Source organism: Leuresthes tenuis, unplaced genomic scaffold, assembly GCF_036924035.1.
Source record: "Leuresthes tenuis unplaced genomic scaffold, fLeuTen1.0.hap1 SCAF_3, whole genome shotgun sequence".
NCBI lineage: Eukaryota > Metazoa > Chordata > Actinopteri > Atheriniformes > Atherinopsidae > Leuresthes > Leuresthes tenuis.
This window is the reverse complement of record NW_027325357.1, coordinates 7,947,589-7,969,871: the sequence shown is the minus strand read 5'-3', so window position 1 is coordinate 7,969,871 and position 22,283 is coordinate 7,947,589. Positions and strand designations below refer to the sequence as shown.

At 43.7% G+C, this 22,283-nt stretch overlaps 1 protein-coding gene across 11 annotated transcripts in view; it reads right to left on the bottom strand.

The window, feature by feature from the left end:
• The window catches only part of eif4g3a (eukaryotic translation initiation factor 4 gamma, 3a), a 48,702-nt gene that overhangs the window by 2,834 nt on the left and 23,585 nt on the right, over nt 1-22,283 (bottom strand). For 4 of the 11 annotated variants that reach the window (XM_072381617.1, XM_072381621.1, XM_072381622.1 and 1 more), the window contains 26 exons: nt 20,815-20,994; nt 20,356-20,467; nt 20,010-20,170; nt 19,415-19,549; nt 16,913-17,081; nt 15,772-16,551; nt 15,311-15,399; nt 13,487-13,781; nt 13,123-13,247; nt 11,506-11,625; nt 10,989-11,144; nt 10,647-10,844; nt 10,240-10,386; nt 9,874-10,110; nt 8,422-8,526; nt 6,221-6,359; nt 5,793-5,905; nt 4,480-4,570; nt 3,457-3,574; nt 3,110-3,336; nt 2,848-2,960; nt 2,337-2,509; nt 1,688-1,813; nt 1,393-1,474; nt 1,024-1,122; nt 729-875 (listed from right to left, as the gene is read on the bottom strand). In XM_072381617.1, coding sequence (XP_072237718.1) covers nt 729-875; nt 1,024-1,122; nt 1,393-1,474; nt 1,688-1,813; nt 2,337-2,509; nt 2,848-2,960; nt 3,110-3,336; nt 3,457-3,574; nt 4,480-4,570; nt 5,793-5,905; nt 6,221-6,359; nt 8,422-8,526; nt 9,874-10,110; nt 10,240-10,386; nt 10,647-10,844; nt 10,989-11,144; nt 11,506-11,625; nt 13,123-13,247; nt 13,487-13,781; nt 15,311-15,399; nt 15,772-16,551; nt 16,913-17,081; nt 19,415-19,549; nt 20,010-20,170; nt 20,356-20,467; nt 20,815-20,994 — 4,437 coding nt within the window. The remainder of the gene's footprint in view (nt 1-728; nt 876-1,023; nt 1,123-1,392; nt 1,475-1,687; nt 1,814-2,336; nt 2,510-2,847; nt 2,961-3,109; nt 3,337-3,456; nt 3,575-4,479; nt 4,571-5,792; nt 5,906-6,220; nt 6,360-8,421; nt 8,527-9,873; nt 10,111-10,239; nt 10,387-10,646; nt 10,845-10,988; nt 11,145-11,505; nt 11,626-13,122; nt 13,248-13,486; nt 13,782-15,310; nt 15,400-15,771; nt 16,552-16,912; nt 17,082-19,414; nt 19,550-20,009; nt 20,171-20,355; nt 20,468-20,814; nt 20,995-22,283) is intronic. The other 7 variants (XM_072381625.1, XM_072381627.1, XM_072381626.1 and 4 more) reach the window with 4 other exon arrangements.

Genomic DNA, 22,283 nt, shown 5'->3' with positions numbered 1-22,283 from the left:
GAACAAAACCTCAACATGTTGGAAGGAGCCAACTCTAAAACCAGCAGCACTTTTGGGCTCAGAGGCTTAAAACCTCATCCATCCTCAACTATGTTTACAACAGGACAAATGTTTAAAACTGCTTTCATCTGCACCATGTATTGTTTTGGGAAAAAGTCCTCTGACCAAACACAACAGACTTGTACAGTCCTTTGTTATCCATCATGTCACATGACAACTAGCTGTCCACGAAGGATCCGACACTCAGTACAAGTATTAACTGACTTTGCAGTGTTTGAGCCTCCACCTGACATGACTGATGGTGGGTGAAGTAGTAAAGTGGCAGCTGCACCGCAATATGTAGTGCTTTTATCTAAAGTGCTTTGTTATTATATTCACACACACACACACACACACACACACACACACACACACACACACACACACACACACACACACACACACACTTATGGCATCTATGCAAGGTGCAGGCCTGACCACCAGCAGTAAGTGTGGGGTTCAAACCACCAGCTCTAGTATTAGAGGACACCCACCTGTGATAAGCTGATGTCAAACACACAAAACCTGACCAATACTGGGATAGCTTACACTACAGGATCACAGTGTGGATTTGAGTTAAACCCTTACTCTTAATGATACTGAATTTACTGAGCAAATTAATCCAAAAGTAGACAAAATCTAAATGATAACTTTAATGTTTCCCCTCGGACAAATGTTGGTGCTCGTACCTCGACCCAGTCAAAGATCTGCTCGTCACTGGCCATGTCCTCCAGGAGGAGTCTCTCTAGCTGCTGGCTCAGCTCCTCAGGAGACAAGATTCTTTTGGATTCAGCTGCCTCAGGAGTGGAGCCGTCCGACTGAAGGAACTGGAGTTTCTGTTTGTGTAGAGACAGGAGGGGAGCGGCCCGATGTCACAAATACATGGAAAAAGGTGGAGAAGAAGAACAATGAAGATGTTACAAAGTGAACACGCAGTTGATGGACTGAACTCAGACTTTTCCTGATTTGAGTCGAGGCCTTTACCTGCTGTGAGATGAAAGCCTGGACATCCTCCCCCTCGGGTAAAATGTCGGTCCAACTGATGCCAGATTCCCTCCACAAACAACCCAAAGTCCTATGGCTCTGTGATAACAACAACATCACATCAACTCGTTTTCACCCAGGTTTAACTTTACTAAGAGTAGACATACAGATGTACAACAATGTGACACAATGTTATTTTATTTGCACTAAAAGCCAATAATTACTATTCTATTCCAAAGCAGTGCACCGACAGGGAAAAACATTCCTTATATATCGATAGTCATTAATTACTATAGTCATTATACTCTGCTGGCTTTATAATGAAGGTGGTCAACATAAAAGTACCCTGAAGATAAAAGTGCTGCTTACCATTTGCTTGCATAGTATGTGCAGTATTTCAGAGATTAAGATCCCAGCTCTTCCAACAGGAAGCAAAGGTTTGCTCAATTCACTGAACGAACAGAAGAAACAGATGCTTTGAATGATTGTGTGTACGTTAGACTGAAGAGAATTTAGCCTTAAATAGGAACGAGGACGCAGACGGTGGAAAGTTGTTTTAAAAAACAGCAGAAACTGTTTGATTGGAGCTTTTACAAAACAACTGGTCACAGATTGATAGTTTTTCCAGCAAAAATACAACCCTCTTTAACACATATCTCAGTACCTAAAGAGCTCTCTCATAGAGAAGCCCCCCTCCTTCAGCACAGGCCCGAGCAGCTCGCCCAGGTACAGCCAGATGTGGGGAATGTCGATGGCCATGTCGTCCGCCAGCTCCAACGTGTCTGCAAACCTGAGAAAACACGAGGAGGCAGCGGTGGTGAGAAATGCAACCTCAGGGTTCAAATGTCTCATTTCTGAACAATAGCTTCCTTCTTTGTCACATTTTAAAGTCTGTGGAAGTTTTTAATACATGTGGATAAGGTAAACACATTGGGAAGCCAAAAGTTAACTGTGTAGAGGCACAACCGAGCACATGGTTTACTTTACAAGACTGTGGGATACACAGAACATTTCTTCAGAAATGGGACTGAAGAGAGTTTTGTTTAATTCTTCATCTCATTCAACTGCATTTCGAAACAAAACCACCCTTTCTGGAAAAATATCTTAACGCCAACTTGTTTTTGGGAAAAGGACCATAAATCTAGCAGTATTTTAGATCCAATTGCTCAAAGAAACACAGTTTTCTCCACATGCAACAAATGTCTCTGTATTTTGGTTTGTTACTGTAACATTTCCATGAACTATCCTCACTCTACAGAAACACACAGTTTAAAGGCAGACATCTCAGAGACTCTTTCAGCAGGTGAACTGACCCTTTGTAAAACTGGGGTTTGGGCAGGATTCCCTGCTGCACCAGCTGGAAGAGGAGCTGGCCCATGTGGTCCCGTGTGATCTGGCTGCGCTCCAGGGTTGACTCCACCCCGACGCGCACAAAGATGTGCAGCTGAGAGCCCAAGTCCAGCTCGTCCACACACTGGATAGCTTCCTGCAGGAAGCAAAGAGGTATGATCAGAACTCGCAATCTTCTGAAAATTTAGCACCTGCATCTGAACTCATTTGAGTTGAACAGTAATTAAAACGTTCCTAAAAACACATCTTAAAGAAACAGACCCCATTTAGACAATTCTTCAAATAAATAACTGCTAAGTTATTCATTTAAACTAAGAATCTATAACTGCTTTAACGTATGCATATTGCAGAAAGTAAAAAAGCTAAATCTGCAGAACAAATGATCGTAATTTTGCTGTAATCAGCAGCCTCGTGTGCATTAATCATCACTGAAATCGGGCTCCACCTGCTCCTCATCTTCTTGAGTGTCTGTACCTTATAATCATTTATGTGCAGGAACTCGTCAATAATGGCCTTGGATTTCCTCTCAATCTCCTCCTCAGACAGAGCGGGTCTGTCCACGATCTGGACCACGGGCTCAGGTTTTACTGGTAACATACAGACAAGCGACACAATTCAGCATCTTAAGAAATTAATTTAAAAAAAAAATCCCCAAAACAACAACAGAGAATCACAGACTGTGATTGTCATGTCCACCCCAGAAACCGACTGAACGGGTCATTTGCAGCATTCCCACCTGGCTCTCTGACTCTGCTGCGCTCCGGCTCAGTTTTCTCCTCCGTGATGCTTGGTCTCCGAGGTTCGGCTACCTCTCGCTCCCGTTCTCTTCGCGGCTCCTCTGGGTTTTGACTCTCCAGCAGCTCTTTCGAACTGCCTCCCCTAATGAACGGGCTGGGCCTGGACGACGGCGGCGCCGCGATCAGTGGCTTCTCGCTGCGTTCTCTGACTGTGTTGCTACGACTGCTGAGAGGCGCAAGAGAAGCAAAAAAGTCAATTGGGATTGTCTCCGTTCAGGAGAATCTCTGCCAATCTAAGACATGCGCTAATCAGGCGGAGCTAAAGGGGGCTGGCTTTGTGCTTCACCTTCCCAGAGTTCTCCTGGAGTCATAGTCTGGGTTCTGTGGCGGTGTTGTGGAGGGTTGAGGTGAGGGTGTGGACTGCAGTGCAGAGTAACGGTTCAGGCCAGCTGTCCGAGAGAGTTCTGTTATGGGGATAAAAGAAGAAATAACCATGAAGGGAAATAATCACAGATTTTTAGATATGAACATCCTCATATGTTCATGAGTTTTAAGTGTCAGCAGTTCAGTTTTTAAATGAAAATTATTTCCGTCTTGGAGGTTTTCTTTCAGCTTTCCCTCATGGCCAGTTTGATGTTCACATTCAGTTGTTGACAGCAGACTGCAGTCAGAGCGCGCTCCGTTTGGAGAATCAGAGGCTTTCCTGACAGGTGAGCTCAAGCTAAAAGTAACTCAAAATGGCCACCAGAAAAGCAAAAGTCTTGCTATCCTTAACAACTCAAGCTTCAATAATTTCATAGTGGTTCAAGCGAACTCTTTATTGTGGGACACGTTCCCACATGGTGCTGCAACCAGTACTGTTTAAGGACACACCTGCGTGGACGTCCTGCTGTCTGAGGCAGAAGTGACCAGGTCTAAATATCTGGAACTGCTATGAAATGTTTCAGGTTGTTTTAGATTGTGACTGCGGTGGCCCGTTACGAGTCACTTTTCTGAAGTGCTCTGATGGCTGTCTGCTGAAGGTAAGACGCTGAACTTACTAACAAGTACATCATACGACCCCCCCGCTTAAAGAACCCATAACAAAGCAAATGATTGGTTACTGTATGTTGAACCTGTTCTACTATGAAACTCCTTAACACACCATCTAACTTTTTGCCCCATTGTCCATAATTTCAATAATATCAAACTGATAAATAGCTCATAGTTGGCAAACCAACAGCTGACAGAGAGACAATAAAGTCTGGATGATTAGCTTTCATGTAAAAACCACTGGCTGTATGGTGACCAGTGTTCTGCCTCATTTCTCTCAGTTTCACTCATCTTGATTTTGCAATTATGATTCAAGTCGTTGAACTCGTCGACTTACCCGAGTCGCTGGCTTTGGCTCCTCCGCTGCTGCCCTTCACCCACGTCACTTGAGCCCGTGGGCCGAGCTGGATCTTCTCATCCATCTGAGGCTAAACAATCGTTTAATCACAAGAGTGAGTACTTGTGTTTTAAATGAGAGCAGAAGAAAAACTCAGCAAATGAACAAAATCCAAAGAGACACTGAAAATGATTCAGACTCAGATCTATGTGTATGAAGTAGGAAATGAAAACGACTGGAAAGGAATCAAAGATCCCCTCTGGGATCAATCGAGCATGTCTGATCCTGATGGTCACTCGCCCAAGCTCGTTTTCCTTTCGGTTTAACTAATAGTGAAAGCTGAGAAGTGGCTTTTTTCCTCTCACACAGCAGTACTTCACACATCCAGCAGGGGGACGTGTATATAGACTACTGTGCCTGTAAAACACAGTAATGCAGACCAGATGACAAAAGGAGTATTTGTGTACACAGCCCAGTTCTGAAGATTCACAAGAGTCATCGTACTGATAAATAAACTGTTGTGGGTTTTTTTCCACTTAACATCAACTTTCTACCAGAAGAAGAGCGAGCAGCTGTCAGGGACCGAGGTGAAAGAACACTTAATGAGGGTGAAACAAACTTGCCGTGACATGAAAAACACCTTCACTAACCTAAATTACAATGCAGACCTAACAATGTAATACACCAAACAGCCTGCAGAGTCTATACAGACGATTAGACTCCAATATGCTGCAGCAAATCACCGTCTTTCTGCTGTATTTAGTTCCTGACAACACACACACTCACACACACCTGCTTGTACCAACCACAGATGCAGACCATCACATCAATAATTGCGGTTTCTCTCTTTTTGAAGCTCTGAAGGTCACTCACTGTCATCTCTGTGCAGTCAGGGCATACAGCTCATTTAAAACTACAGCACAATGTTCTATAAAATATCCTGACCTCGAGTTTACAGGACGGCATTGGGAATAATTACTTTCACTCTATTTTCAGGGTGCAGATCATTATAATTATTCTCATCATGGCTTCTATTAAAGTGACTGAGTACAACTTGATCCTCTGCCTTTAAATATACATTTCCCTGGCTTTATAGCGTCATCTAGTTAAAAGACGCATAGAAAAATTATGAGCTTATATGGCGTTGTGTGCAAGGTTCATACAGATCATAAAGGGTGAGTCTCCTACCCGGAGACTCCTGCCCATCAGAGTTTTGTCATGTTTTTAAACACTCCGCTGTCACTGAACTAAACTGACTCCCCGTCTTTGGCACCCCTCCAGCTGATGGCACGCTACGTGTCCACAGCCCTCACCTTGGAGATCTTTGGGATCTTGTTTGGGTCGATGGTCCTGCTGTTCTTCGTCATGGGCACAGTGTTCCAGGTCTCCTCTCTCTGCGTGCGCTGTTCCCTCTGATCTCGGGGATCTGCGGGACCACATGCAGGTGGGAAATGTACGGTTTTAAAATAATTTCAGCAGAAATTCAGTGCTATTTTTCAGTGTATCAGCTGATAGGGAGCCGTTTTTCACAGTTTCTGCTGTACATGATGAAATATTATAGGTCAGCTGACAGATGGGAGAGAGTAGGGGGCTTCCTGCCCGCTGGTGGGCACAACAGCATCTCTGCAGGCTATAGGGAGTTTGCAGGAAGTCTGCCTGTATGCTTGCAGGCTTCCTGAGTCACAGTAGCTGTGCCGATGTGACTCTAAGCCTTAAAGAGGATTTAAACTGCAGGACTGACCTGGCCGTCTTTTGCTGTCCTTGGAGAGCAGCTGCTGATGCACTTTTCTCTGCTCTTCCTGCTCTTCAATCTTAGCCTCCTTATGGATCTGTTCAATGGTTTTTGGGCCTTGGTCAGCTCTCCGGGACACCCAGTTGTGCTGAAAAAAATAGAGAGTAATACAATTACTTTATAAAGCCAATCTCACAGCAGTTTCAAACTGATTTCTTGATCTACACCATTTAACTGTCAGTCTGTGTCATCACAACACATGAAATCAGTGATGAATAAATGAAGCACCACACCTCAGAGACAGCAGTGTAATATGTACAGAAAATGCTGATTTGTAAGTTAATTTAACAGACAATACAATTAAAACTTGCTATATACAGAAAGATGGCCTATAAGTTGTGATATATATACAACCGAGACTCAAAGCTGGATTTAAATTCATCCACTAAATGTAGGTAAAGACTGATGAGTGATGATGTGTAGATGGATGTGTGTATGAACTGATGTGAAACCATCAAAATGCCAAAGTGAAGAGAGGGTAAAGCACACAGAATGTAAACAAATAGAAGATATCACTGATAATTACAACATAAGGAGGACAGTTTTAATCTGTGGCTGAAGCTCTGAAGGTCACAGGAAGTGCCTCCACGTGAAATAAAGGACAGCTTCTAGGCTCAAGCTCCTGCAGAGTCCTGACAAAAAAAACCCAAACTTTTTTCTTTGTGGTGTCTTCAGCTGGATTTACTCCTTCTGATCAGTGGTTTTCCATTATGAAAATCGCTCCATAGGTCAATAGAAGATAAGTGACTTTGGTCCAGTCAGGTTTCAGGAAGGTTAAAGCCCCGAGACGATGAGTGGTTAGACAGCTCAGGTTACTTTACAGGAAACTTGGCAATCTTGAGAGGAAGGGATGCAAAATTACATCCCAAACTGATCTGAGAGCAGTGTGTTTGCTGGCATTATTTAAAGAGCAGATGCAGTGAGAGGAGCCTGATAAAGGTCAGTTCGGCTCAGATGAATGTCGAGAAGCAGCAACTGTACAGCAGCTCTAACTCTTTAAGTAGGAAATTGTCTGAATTTGTTAAATCTGTACAACTGAGGTTTGACTAACTGAACATATTATCTAGTCCTAATCTGATCACGTCTACAGCTCTTTATGGATACGTTGATGCATCACAAAGGTGGACGACGAACACAGACAGCTTTTTAAAATCTTTTTCTGCGATCTCTTGAAATACTAACTCAAAACGTACAGCCACGCTTCACTCCACTGATGTTCACTTGTGAAATGTTTCACTGTTCTGGAATCTAATGTCTATCAAGTGGCCTGTTGATATTTGGGAATCTCTGGTCAAAAACTCCATACCCGGAACAACGAGGCAAACAAAACGAGCCCTGATGTCCGAAAGGCTTAAAGCTAAAGAGGAAACTACTCCGCTCTTTTAACTTGACATGGTAGGGAATGGGTTCTTCTGATGACTCCTCTGAGACGCTTATATTTGTGCAGTTGCTGGACGGTAAAACAGTGCAACATCTTCCTTTCCATCTTCCACCTTTTAACGTAAAACAGGAGTTTTGATTCGTTTGTCTGGAAATCCTGAAACTTAACCTCCACCTCTACTGTTTATTGTTAAGATGAGGTTTATCATGCCCATGAGTGTCCAATGTGTTTATAAAGCCTGTAAATGTGCACCACCTAGTCTCTCCTAAGATGTGTGTGAACAAACCAGAGCCAACACAAGCTAATCAAGAACAGAAAGTGAACAACTTTTAACCGTTTTCCTTTTACTTGCTAAAATTGTGCAAAAAATCTAAAACTCTAATATTATTCTGACATCAACGTTTCATCTTTAACTTCATGCCTTTTGGAGATCAATTCTTCTTCTATACACTAACTCTGCAGGGGCAACTGTGCCTTTACACACACACACACACACACACACGACCACCAGCGTTAGTTTCAACTGTAAGAAACGATCAACACCTCAGTCATGAACCATATCGTTTGTGCTCCCATCGGTCTTTATAAGAGGCAGCAGTTCAACACTGAGAGCCATAACAGATATCTGTTAAGCAGATTATTAACACAAGAGCTTCAATGAGTCAAACCTCTGTGGGTTAATAAGCAGCATAAAACTTGTTTGAAGATGAATGGGAACTTTGGACTCTTCATCTGGTGATTAAAATCAGTATCAGAATCACACACTTACCAATCTCAGGTCTATAATGTCCTGTAACATGAACCGTATTCTAGATGACGTCTTCCTCTCCTTGACAATTTTTTCCATTTGATTGAAATATTGATCCATGCGAGGCTGGTAACAGAGACACAGAAGACAGAGTGTTAAATTCAGAAAAACCGCAGGATTCAGGGACTGACACCTTACTTCATGCTGACGCCTGATCACTGCTCAGTTTACTACTCAGGTAATCTGAACTATTTGAGATAAATAGCCTAAAATGAATCGATAGGATTTAATGTAACAGACGACAATTAAACCCGACGGTTCAGAAAATGACACCGAACAGGATGAAAACACAAAATTCAGGACCACGTTCCTTTGGAGCACTTCCCCAGCTTTTCTTTTTCATTGACTGGTAAACGGTAAAGATGAAGCCCACGTCACGGGGCAGCAGATGGAGCGCAGAAAAGGCATTTGGGTCAACCCAATCACCTGAGGAGTCTGGTTGTGTCCAGCTGAGAGTCGCTGATGTCGACAGGCAGACCGAAAAAAGCTGCGCATCATACAGCGAGGACACCGCGGGGATATCCCTGTTTCCTCATGACCTACATAAACCACCACCGCTGCCTGTGGAACTGAATGCAGCTCATTCAGTGTGGGATCAAAGCCCTCCAGAACCAGCCCTTTCATGTCTCTAAAAGTGTGTTTCTGTAGATCAGAGTATCCAACCTGTGCCAAATAGTTTGTCCATGTTCACATTAGCACAGACATACTGATAAAGGCACTTGTGGCATAAATATAAAATTTAAAAAAGTTTAATTTCTGAATCTGAGTGTTTTTTTAAGGTTTAACCGAAAGCAGAAATAAGGTTTAATCTTGAGTCAGTGCAGCTGGACACAACCAGCCGTAGTGACTGTTAGCGCTCCCATGTTCAAACTAATATAAACATAAAATTACTGCAATTACAGTCACGTCTACAACATGTAATGAGTTCATATTTGTGGAAATACACTTGAAATACACGGATAGTTTGCCAAGTATACAGACTATAAACAGAGGGATACAGAAAACCTAGCTCTGCTCAAAGATAAACAAAACACATGACTATCACCAACTCTTAGGCTTCACATCTGCTGGAAAATGCTTTTTCCAGTTAAGAAATAGCCCACACATAAAATGTGTCAATGTGTGGTTTTTACACCTTGTGTGTACCCTCTTTTTTTTTTCCTTCAGTCCAAATTATGCCTACAAGACACAACAGGGCTGGCTGGCTGAGCTTTAGAGATTCTGGTGTTCTGTTCCTTTTAGACGGCGCTCGGCTAAAAACCTCTGAAGTGTCGCTTCGTACCCAGCTCCCCATTTAACTCTGCACAAAAATGCCAAGTCAGTCCATTTCTCTGAACATACCGCTGTTTCTCCAGGAGCAAACACTGCTTGTATTAGGCGCTGCTCCTTCACCAGCTCTCCTCTGCGGCTCACCTTGGCTTTCTCAAAGTCGAGGTCTTTGCCGATGGTGGTGAGCAGCCTGCACAGGCATTCCAAAGACTCTTCATCGTGATTCTTCAGCAGCTTGACCACGCAGTCGTGCATGATGGCCTCCGTCAACATCTTGAGCTTAAAGAGCTCGCCGATGAACTTGATGTTGCCGATGGAACGCCGTCGGGCCTTGTCCTTGGCTTCCTCCAGCTCCTCTTGAAGCCGCTCACGCTCAGTCGACTGAAGACAGAGAGCAAATATTGAGGATGTACAAAGAAAAAGAAACACCTGCCAAAGATATTCATTCTTTTTGTGTGATAAAAAAAAAATACAGCGGCACGAAATACAAGTAATTCAGAGACTACAAACCGATGCAGCAGAGTCCAGCTCTTTCTGCTTCCTCTCAAACACCACATCGTCCACTTTGTCTTTCTCAAACTCCTTCTGGCAGCGATTTAGCAGCAGCTTGCGAAAGTTCACTGTACTGTTGGGTTTGTCTGTCATTTGCACTTTGAGCTGGATAGGAACAGGATACGTAAAAGAGTGTAAAATAGAAGATGTAAGCCTGTGGTCACATGCAGACTTATTTCTGTAATCCTCCGTCTCTTCGATTATTTCATTTAGTCAACACATTCGTTTCTTGTAAGTGATGAAGAATGAAACCTAACCCTAACCCATGGAAAATTTAAACCAACAGATACACAAGCCTACGTCTGCATCTCTGTCCTGAAATCTTCCCACTTGATCCATTTGGATCAGCACAGCGGCTGGCTTACCGTGGCGAGGCAGCGGCACATGTTTCCATAAGCCACAGAGAAGCTGGGCTCATCGATGGCCTTCTCAAAGACCAGGTCGATGACCCCTTTGAGCCGCTCCTCTGTGTCGATGGTCAGATCTGTCACCTGCTTCATCAGCTGGTTGAACTTCTGAGGCGTCAGCTTGTTCAGGATGCTTCGTACCTTCCTGAAGAGCTCCTGTGGGGAATCAATCAGAACAGGTACTCAATCACCGTATTCATCAGTCAGTCACGCTCTTTGGAGATTTTTCTGGATCAATCCAAACACTCAAGTAGCTTTTTTTTGTTAATCTTTGCTGCATGCGTGGATTTCTGTTCCTGCCTGTGTTTTCTGCATCTCTGGATCCTCCGCGGGGCCTTCCCTCTTCAAGCCGGGTTTCCAGGCGTTCTCGGACTTTGTCAGCTGAATATCATCGTTCACCGACACGTTCATGATGATCTTCCTGGGCGGCGGCCGGCGTGCCCCTATGTTCATGAGCTGTGAGACAGTTTAAAAAAAAAAAAAAAAAAAGGGTCAGTTTTTCCCCAAGGACAGTAAGCTCACACTACTTGTAAGAAAATAATTAAACTTTAATATCAAGCGCACCAGGAAGCTGAATTTTTCTTGTTGTTTTAGTTGCTATAGCAACAAGACAGAAGGTTTGGCTAAAAAGATGAAATATTAAATCAGCTTTTCCCAATAGGACAAATATGAGAGCAAATACACTGCACACGACAGAACAAAGGTTAATTCTAACAACACCTAAATAAATATTACATTGGAGTAAAAACAAGCGAGTGTGTGATTTTATGAATGAGTGTGTCGGGTTGTTCAGAGTGTGAGTCCATGTGTTACTCACTGCAGCGCCTCGTCCTCCGGTCATCTGCCTTCCAAAATCTGCAAAAGCAGGTGTGAAATCAGGTCCTCTGGAAATCACCCTGGAATCCACCGCTCGAGACGGCAACTTGTTTTGGTTCATCTGTGTGACACACAACATACGCACGCTAAGAGGATGAGCTGAACAGCAGGGGGAGCAGTGATCCCCTTCTAACACTGGAAACAGGGCCAAAGGAGTCAGCATAATGTATGTAAGAGTGCGTGAGAGAGAGTGCGTGAGCGAATCTCTAAGCCAGTGGTCCTCTAAAGGTGACCCGCCGTAAATGACAGGCACACTACATTATCGCCTTTTGGTTTATGCATTTCTAATGAACTGGTAGTAAATTATGCCGATTGTTCTGAGGCGCCGCTTGGAGAGAAAAGTCAGAAACAGATGTGGAGGGGAAGAACAGAAGAAAGGAACGCAGGACAGAGACGGATAGTTGTGGGGGAGGAGGGGAGAACAAATCCAGCTCTTTGTCGTTCAGCTGTCCTTGACTTCCTCTCGACTCTTTCCCAGAGAGACTTCACTTTCTCCCACAGAGAAAACGAGACTTCAGGACTGTACCAATCAACCGTTCACCGGGCTGGTTAGTCGTTTTAAAGAGGTGGGGGAGGGGCACAAAACTACTAAGACTGCCAAGGGTGACATAACAGCAATGTGATTTTAATCAAAACAGCATTTCAGCAGGCTATACGCTCCACCCTACATATGTGTGGATCCAAGGAACAAATCGAAGTGGTGAAGCTCTGATCCGGCCAATAAAACAAAGTCAAGTGATGTCCACCGTTAAATGTTGCTGTGTGGTTTCATTTAGCCAATTATTAAAGCTAAATCTGCAACATAGTTACGTTTATCATTCAATAATCCAAACTTTATGAAAGATTCATCTTCAGAAATGATCATTCGTTGTGCCTATCACAATAGCCCAGAGTATGATATACAGTTTTCTCATTTCTCCTTTGGCCAACAAACACTGTAAATTAATTTAGGTTTTAGATTAAGTACCAACAGCCAAATTCAAAACGATGAAACCACGGGGAGTAACATTTGTGCTTAACAGCAGACAGTTAACATGACTAAAGCTTCATAGACAGCTGATGATTAACCCATTAGCTGCTTGTGTTCCAATCAAAACAGGAAAATTGTTGAAGTGAAGCATTGCAGCCAAAATGGAAAAATGTGCAGTTGAAAGGATCCGTCCATCAGGAGGAAATCAGACTGCAACGATTCTGATAAAAAAAAAAACGAGATTTCAAGTCATTTTGGATGCGTAAATAGAGAAATTGGCTCGTTTAAATGCTCAGAAAATACAACATGCTTTAACACTTCTGACTTACAGGTGAAAAGATTTCATTGATAAGGAAAAATCTTGTCTTCGAGTAGATTAACTGATAATGAAAACGTGTGTTATCTGCACCCTGGATAACGGATCCAGAGAATCCATTCTTCCATTTCAGTGGCCACTCAAGGCAGCTACTGAAGGAAACAGCCATTGATCATATATTAACATGTTCTTTTACTGTCAGGCCTTTCAAATATGTACGATGATCTTTTTGTCTAAAGGTCCACGAACACTGCAGGCTGTCTGTAACTAACCTTGTCCAGCACCACATCACTGATCGGCGGGAGCCCCTCCGGTTTCTGTACGCACGCAGACATGAACTGGAAGCCCAACAGGAAGTCTCTGTCATACTGACGCTTCCCACTGGACTCAGCCAGATCTGGACCACCAAGCAGGATTTGAGAAAAAAAAAAAAAGAAAAGCTAATTAGAAAAAAGGCTAATTGACAATAAAATTAAGACAGGACTCAAAACAACTGAAGCTTCAGTGATGAATTTACACACTTTATCCAAAAGGTAAAGACTTTTCTGTCTAAAATTTGTATGCCACTGAGCTTTAAGTACAGTTATGTTGAATCAGTTCTGAAATCAGTTTTCCTAAGACAGAGGTCCTTCTAACCTTCCATGTCCTGTGGAGCCCCCGTGGAGCTCTCCTTGTCTCCGGGGGTAGCTCCACTGTCGCTGCTCTCCGTCTCCGAGGTGTGACCGGCTCCGTTTCTCATGGGCTCCGACTCCGCTTCACCGTTTTCCTCTGGAGCGGAGGGCTTTCCGTCAGCCTCGGGGCTGCTGGCGGGAGCAGGCGCTGAAGCAGCAGTGGCGGTGAAGACTGACGGGAGGGGCACCGGGCTGCAGCGTGGAGGAGCTGACGGCAGGGCCTGGTCTCTGGCAGGCTGATCCTCCGTCTTGGGCTCGTCCTGCGTGGAGGTAAGATTCACTTATGAGAAACTCTGAGTCTCCTAACAAACTAATACTTGAGCATCAAGAATGCAAATACAATTAAAAGAGACTGAATTATAAACTGAATCTATTACATATGAACACAAGGAGAACAGCATGGACGTGCGATGAGCTTCAAGTAGCAGTGGTAATCACAGCTGGTACAGAGTGCAAAGGCCTAACAAGGTATTATTGTTCTCACTGCTGTCCCTGCAGTCATTTAATGATGATTTGAAAAGCCGAGTAAAGCCCAGTCAGGATGAATTTCTCCTTACTCATCCAGCAGGATGATTGCAACATCCGTCAAATTACAGCCGTCACATTTTGAATGGGATTCAACGGTCGACTTCAGCATTAATCAGTGCTTGTTTAGTATGTTTGGGTCATGTACAGGGATCATGTGGCACAAAAGGAGAGTAAATGACATTAGGCTGTCCTTCGTCTCTCTTTTGGCCAGTTATGCAGCCATGCTAAGGTGGAAGGATGCTGCCACACTTCCACTGAGTGGCTCATGGACATTATGCTCTGAGTGAACTTCAAAGAGATGTCTCAGATTGTATAAAAGTAAATTAAAGCTCCTGAAGGTGTGGGGATTTTCCCAAGGATTCAAATCAATCTAAAGGTTTTCTCAAAGGGAATTTTGTTCGGTTTTTCTCTCTTTAAGCACCTTGCAATGACTTTATTAGGAATTTTATATGTAAGATTGAGCTGCATTCCCTCACACACTTTTCCTTTTCCGTCTCCATGTGTCTGTGTTTGTACGTGTTGTGTTTCTATCAAAAAATAAACTACATGAATTAATTCATTCTTAAATCTTTTCTCTCTGCTTATGAACCTCATAGCAGCATTTACTATTAGACATGCTGAGTCTCAACACAGGCGCTGAATTGAATCCATTCATAATTTAAGCCCGTAGCCTGTGGCTGACTATGTATATTTTGACTTGTGTTAAAAATCTTAAAGCAGACTTATAGAGCTCGTTCAAAAGACACCAAACAAAGCCATTTGTTTGTCGGCCGCTGCTTGGTGGTGTGAGAACTCTCATACAGGAACAGGCCTTGAGCAACACAATAAAGGAGGATAAACAAGAGCGGAACAGAGCTGATTGTACACATAGTGGGCTTGGAGAGCAGGGAAGATGATGGATAACTCCTCGCTGTCTCTGTTGAACGATAACGCCTCCCCTTAGTCATTTATGTCTGCCTTCCTCACCGCACATGTGGAAACATTTTCCACTTGAACTATTGCCCATATTGTGCTTTTCCTCCTCTCTTTCAGTCGCTCTGTCGTACTCCTTTGACAATTTATGTTTTGTTACAAAACAAAACGACAACCATTTTAAAATGGACGATTTCTTTTCTATTCAACAAGACCAAAAAAAAAAAAGAAAAAAAAAAGGCATTTTATGCCAACAGGTGAAGAAATAAGCTACTCTGCAGAGCTTAAATGTTTGTGCTTTCTGCCACCTCCTTAGCCTGAAACAATAACAGAGGGCCTCTTTCCTGACCTCATCCTCCTTTTGAGGTGCGTCTCCAGCAAACATCCCTTCATTTGGTTTTCTCCAGGTCTTTGGTATAGCAGAAGAAGTCTGATTAACTGCAGGGGAACAGAATTTCAGGTACATGCAATCAGCCAAAGTCAGCCAACAACCAAACCAAAACAGATTTAAAAGCAATATTCATCGTTAAAATCAGACAACTAAAAAAAAAAAGATGTTCTGGATGAATGCTAACCCTGACTGTGACTTCCTGGGGATCGACTGTTAGAAAAGTGTCTGATGAGAGATTATCTGCATTGTGTGCTGTGTGGACGAGCATATACCATCCTAGAACATCATTACAGAGCCATTTAATCTCAATATCAAGGTAAAAAAAGTAAAAGGCTCATTAAAAAGCTACTTATTGGCTTGTCACCTGAAGTCCCACAATTTAAAAGAACACTTTAAAAATGTCACATCAAACAAATTACCTGTAGTGGGACTCTTCCTGGTAAGTGTTTGCTGCTGGGACTCTGTTTTGCTCTCAGTAATACCACCCTGGGCCTCTGTCCCTCCTCTGGGGATGAGGTCTTTAGTGTCTAAGGACTTGCCCGGCTCATCGGCCTCTGTTGTGGCCTGCACTAGAGGCGGAAGGCCAGGGGGGAGCATAACTGGCAAAGCTGGGATAGGGTTTGAGGTCAAGGTGACTGGCACTACAGCCACAGGTGCCAGAGGGGTGAGAGCAGCAGCAATCGGCACCTCTGGCCTCACGTCAGAGGGCAAGGTTTCAGAAGAGGATGCGTCTCTGTAAGCAGGAGCAGAAGCCTGGGGATGGAGCGTAGCTGGAGGAAGAAGTGAAGGCTCATGAGCAGCGGCGTCAAGCTCAGGTCCAGAGTCAGCGAGGCCATTCAAGGCCTTGGGAGCCAATGAAGGAGAGGCAGCGAAAGTTCGTGGGGGTTCTGAAAGAGGCTTCTCTGTGCTGGGCATCTGAGGCAGTGCCAGAGATGTTTTGCTCTCCCCAGTAGAGGAGGAGGGAGAGGAGGCTGGAGGGGTGAACTCCCTGGCTGGGGGACGCTCACTGCTGTTGGCCACTGTAAGTGGGAGGCTGACAGGGGCGGTCAGCGAGGCGGGGAAGGGAAGCTCTGGTTCAACAGTGGCAGGGGGCTCAGATACAGGGGCCTTTGCCTCCAGTCTCTCTAAGGAAGCTTCAGGCTGCACTACCACAGGAGAGGAAGACTTCTGGACAACTGGCTCTAATTTTAGCATATCATCTGAAAAGAGTGCGAGAAGAACAGACTGTTTCAGAATTCAGCCAGTAAAGGTTCAAATAACAGTTACAACATAGTAGTAACAGATTATATAAACACACTCATCTGTGGCGAACACAAGCCTGGTGGTTAACAAACCTCAGACCAAACCTTCTGACATTTTAACAGCTGATTCTCTCTCAAAAAAAAAAGGTGTCCAAATGTTTGCTTTTAAAGAGCAGAATGTGGTCTGTTTTTATCAGTTGGACATAAAAATGCAGTTATTATTGCCTTGGTTAGGTTGTTAAACAGTTGCATTTCAGTTAATCGACACTCCCAAAAGTATCCCAAAAAGTAAGGAAAGAAAAGAGCTGGTGATTCAGACCTGGCCCTGGTTTGGTGTCTGAAGCCACAGTCGTCAGTGGCTGCTGGGGCTGCTGGGACTGCTGGGGCTGGGGTGGCTCTAATGGGTAGCCTCCGGGATGGGCTTGCGGTTGCTGAGGAGGTGGAGGCTGCGACTGCTGCTGCTCTGGAGTCTGGCTGCTGCTCAGCTGCTGCGATTTGAGGTAGAAAATGTGAGGATAATGAGGGTGCGGCCATAAAAACTAGCAACACAGAAAACAGAGAGAGGCACAGAGATGTGGGCAAGCACGCGCACAGATAAATAAACAAGCCCGAGAGCAGGACCAAGCAGAAATAAGGAGTCCAACAAGGTATGGTTAGATTAAGTGGACGACGATGAACGACAATATAAGACAAACAAGAAAAGAGAATGAGAATCGATGTGGGAGGAATGGCAGGAGGAGGATGAAGGCTCAGGACAATGAAGAGTAAAGGACAGACAACAAGGGTGGATACAAAAAAAATTAAATGAAATGAAAGAGGGCACAAAAAGACAGAGAAAAAGAGGAAAGACACTGTTAACATCTACAGAAGGGCAAGAAGAGGAACAAGTCACAACATCCCTCTTCAGAGTACACAAAAGCTGTCCAGTTTGGACTTTCTTTGTCTCATTTGTCAAAAGTTATCTTAAGAAGCGCATCAAACAAATTAAATTTCCTTTTGCAAGAGCAGATCGGACAGACAGAATGTGAGTGGATTCTGTAGAGGGAGCAGGAGTATACAGACAGTACATATGTGATCTACTGTAGAAGCTAGACAGTGAAAACAACCAGCGACAGGAAGAAAGCAGGTGTAATATTAAAAAAGCACTTTACAGCGAATTCAAGTATTGCTGAAACAACCCATTTTTAAGTGGTTTTAAAGAGCTACGGCCCCAACACAAGGTGTGCAATTGTTCTGTTGGTTTTGTGATCTTAAACTCTCCACCACAGCAGACTACTATCAGATGATCTAGTGACGCATCTGTAAATATATGCACCTATGTTACCGTTTCATCTGGACGCTCCTCTTAAGTGGCAAAACATTCAACATGGTTACCACTGCTACTGGGAGTATAAAAAGTGAATAATATCTTGAATCTTAATACGCACCTCATTTCTATACAGAGAAAATTCACAAAGCAAAGCCTGGAAGCATAAAAGCCTGGATGTACATCAGAGTAGGATTTGTCTGTGAAATTTATTGGACAATGATCCCAGTTGATATTTTGGTTGTATGAAGAGAAGTTTGTACAAACACTGATGAAAACTGGAGACGAATTGTGTGTTTTCAGCCAACTTGGTCACTTAGATGAGTCATCTGTGCTGAGCAGGTCAAACACAGCCAGATGGACCATGCTTGTAAAAACACTGCAGGTACAGGGACAGTAAATGACAGATGCTTTATACCCAATATGGTCTGCTAAAATACTGTTTGATAGAGGGAATGCATGCCATGTCAGACATGTGAGTGGCTCTATGGCCACGGTTTGTTTGACCATCTGGTAAATATAGAAAACTGTAGTGCAATCAAGTGTACCAACATATCGATGTGAAAAGCGGTTTATCATCTCCCATTTAAGTGTATTTTGGATGAGGGTTAGATGTTAGCTAGTTTAGGCACCGTTTGACTGTTTGACAGTGAAATTTGTACATGACTGGATGGTTAAATCGCACCTATAACTTCGTAATCCTGATCATCAGGTTCACAAACCAAATGCATTGTCAAAGTTATTATCTGAGGGGCGCCGTATAGCTCAACTGGGTAAGCTTGTACGGAGGCTGTAATTTCTCAACGCAGTTGGCCTGGGTTCAAGTCGGGTCCCCACTCTCTCTGCCCCCTTTCCTGAATGTTCATTTTCAAATAAAGGCCACTAATATCAGTGGACAAGAGTCTTTGAAAGGTCACAAAGATCCCAGTCGAGACCAACAGTCTTTAACATGATATTCATTTGTTCTACTCCCAGTCCACACATAAACAGTGAAATGAGTGCATCCTCCGTTTAAAATCTAACATATCGTGCACAAAGTGTGCACTGCTGGTCCACATTTTTTAGCCTGGATTCCAGTTGTGTTTGGAGCAATCAATTTGGCCCTCTTGCTTTACTTTTTAGAAGTTTTAAAAAAAAGAAAGAAAAAGAAAACCCAGACTTGCTGAATCTGTTGATACAGTTGATTGCACAACAGATCTTCCCCATTTCAGATGTGTTTTCTGTGTTTTTGCATGAGTCAAATAGTCCGTGGTTATTGAGTGAAGTGTCTTTTAGCCACTTGGTAGACATAACGGCAGAACAGTGACGTCTCCGATGATGTCACGTCCCTTTAAAGGTCCTAAACAGAAAGCCACAATGACTTCTAATGGATCAGATGATGGCCTCGTGAACACAAACACATGGAGACTCTGTCCTGCCTGACTCTTGATGGAAAGGAAAAGATTAAAGCAGGCCACTCTTCAAATTCAACTCTAAAGCAGGTGAGAGGTGTGCGACTGAGCAGTAGAGCCATACCTGTGGTGGCGTAGGCGTAGAGGAGGGGGGACCGACAGGAGGCGTTGAATTCCTGCTCCCTGAGCCCCCTGCCATGATCTCCTCTGTGATATCCCTGCCGCCCTGATTGGGGTCACGGATACGGATCTGGGAGGACAATGGCACAAAAAACACACCTCACTAAAGCACGCAAGTCTTAGAGCAACCTGGTGTGACCAGATTTTACAGACGTTTCTTTTCTGAGACTTTTCTGAGATAAATCTTTTAAGGATCAAGATCCAACTCCAAATAAATCAAAATGGAAAATGAATACAACGTATATTGCTTTAAACTTTTTGCTTTTAGTCTTAATAATAAAATAATTAAAAAAAAAAAATCATAGAAAAAACAAGCTGGGGGGGGGGGGTCAGGAAACTACAGCGTAACACTCGGAGGGATCAACTGGGTCGATTCCATCTGCTGATGAGGATCACAGCACATAAGACGATGAAAAGCTCCAGAAATTGAAATATTTTGTTAATGAATGCTCCACAGACACTGAAGGCTTCTTACGCAAGCATGTCAAATATGTCCCGCAGTAAAAAAAAAAAGATGAGGGAACTACTAAGATACTCACTGTTTTCTTTTCACGCTTGGCTGGTTGAGGTTGCTGTGGTGTAGGCACTATGATAGGGGGTGAGGGGGGGTACAGTGTCTGTCCTGGGTAGTAGGGTGGACCAGCTGTGGGAACGGGAGCAGGGACAGAGGGTGAGACAGGAGGGTGGTACCTGAGGGGATCTGGAAGAATTTGCAAGGACAGAAAAAACAAAGCAGAAGAGAAGACGTGTTAGTTAAACAGCGTTAAGGCCCCCGCTCTGAGGGCCCACAGGGCTGGTGAGGTAATGTGTATTTGTGCTCCTGTCTGGTGGTGACCGCTGAGATTTTGCTTGTGTGGGAATAGCACTGTTGAATTAATGACTCACGATATGGGGCGGGGTACTCCCCTGGTCCTGGACCAGGATAGAAGGTGCCAGACCCGGGCGGCTGCACAGAGTACTGCTGCGGGGGTCCCACGTAGGGTGTACTGTGGCGATACTGTGGAGTGCAAGGAGGGACGTTAAAAGTAAACTCGGGTTAAACAAAGCATTTCATATCCTTGTTGTAGGGATTTCAGCCACAATTCAAAAAGTTGTGTCAATGAGCTGATTTCAAGTCTCTTTTAATCAGGAAAGAAATTAAGTATAAAAAGATTAATAATAAGCTGATTTAACAGAAAAAAGAGAGACGAACTACTCATCTGGTCAGTTCAGTCTTCAGAGGAAACATGAGAACGTAAAAACTTATTTTCTCTCTCAGACAGACTGGAAGTATCCGTTAACGGGGAAGACTAAGAAGATGACGCATCAAATTAGAGCAAACATCTTTAAATGTGTCGGTTGTACCTGTGGGATGTAGTACTGCGCAGCCTGTGGCGAAGGGAAAGGCATAGGAGCCATAGTCATCACGATTGCTGAATTAGTGGGGTAGACAGCCGCTGTGGGAGCCTGAGAGCCGGGCCGTATGGAGGGCGTGTTCGTCGGGATGGTGGGCCTCGCAGTCTGCATCTGAGTCCTCTGAAAAAACTGAGGGCAACAGGTGAAGAAGACAGAGAAACAAGATGTATCAGATACTTTCCCAGAGGCTGCAGTCTCGTCCCGGCATGCCGCCATGCTTGATCTAAAACACCAGAAGTTATGGGTTTTCAGACATCTACAGCCTCCCCAACACATTTCTCCACAGTTGGTTTTTATCAGCATCTTAAAAACTATAGTTCCTAATTCCCATATGATCTTCAGGCAGACAGGCGAATGTTGACACTATTGCCCCAAATTCAACCTATGATCCCCCGGAGGAAATACCTGATTAAACATTCCCTGAAGATTGGAGATCAAATGTACTGAATCAGCTTAATGATATCTACTAAGTACACTAGTCTATACTTAAATTCAGAAAGTGGATGCAAACATCCACTTTCTAAGACCTTTCATCCAAACAAAGGCCCTAATAAGATGACTGCATCATTCAAACAGAAGTTAAAGAAACTAACGGGTCGTAACTGGAAGCATTCCATTAATGAGTCAAACTCCTGTGTCCTCTTCAGACCCGAGAACCACAACATTAACTGTTCCATCAGTCCGTCAGATCAACGGAAAGCAGAGCGTGTCTGAGAGTTTCTCTCTTTGAAGTGCCGGGGGACACCGACACGTGACTGAGGTGCTGGATGGTTTAGCATAACAAAGGGAACCACAAAATGGAGGCTGGTACCAGAACTGTGGCCGTGCTGCTGTTCAGGGGGATTTGTACCATTTCAACCTGACATTTTTGTACACAACACATACTCAGGTATGATTCTGACTTCACATTTTCTTTTACTGATAAACATTGTTGCGGAATGAGAGAGGTGTCAACTACAACTGTGGTGCAAAGCTATGTTGGCCTGCGAGTCTTTGGGTGCTCAGACATAAACGCCTCAGCTCTGGTGTAAACGTCACTGTGACCACAGAGGTATTTGTGATTCATAAAGAGATAAGGAGGTTTTGTTAGAATGTTGTAAATCAATTCTGCTCGTAGTTCGACACTTTAAAAAAAAAAAAAAAAAGGACTTTGGAGTTCTTATTATGAGTGAAGCAGACCGGAGACAGACCTGATTGTGGTTTCCTGTTGAAACTCTTAAAAATTTCTAGCGGAAAAGCCAAAGTTTTGTATTTTTGTTTTTTCAAGTCTGTCTGCACCAGACTACACAGCTGTAACAAATAAAGCTCTTGGACTGCAGAACGATTTCAGCTACCTTTTTTCTTTTTTTTTTGTAAGTGCTGCTCGGCCAACTGCAGTTCTACTGAATGTGTGACGCATGGCTGAGATCTGCTCATCA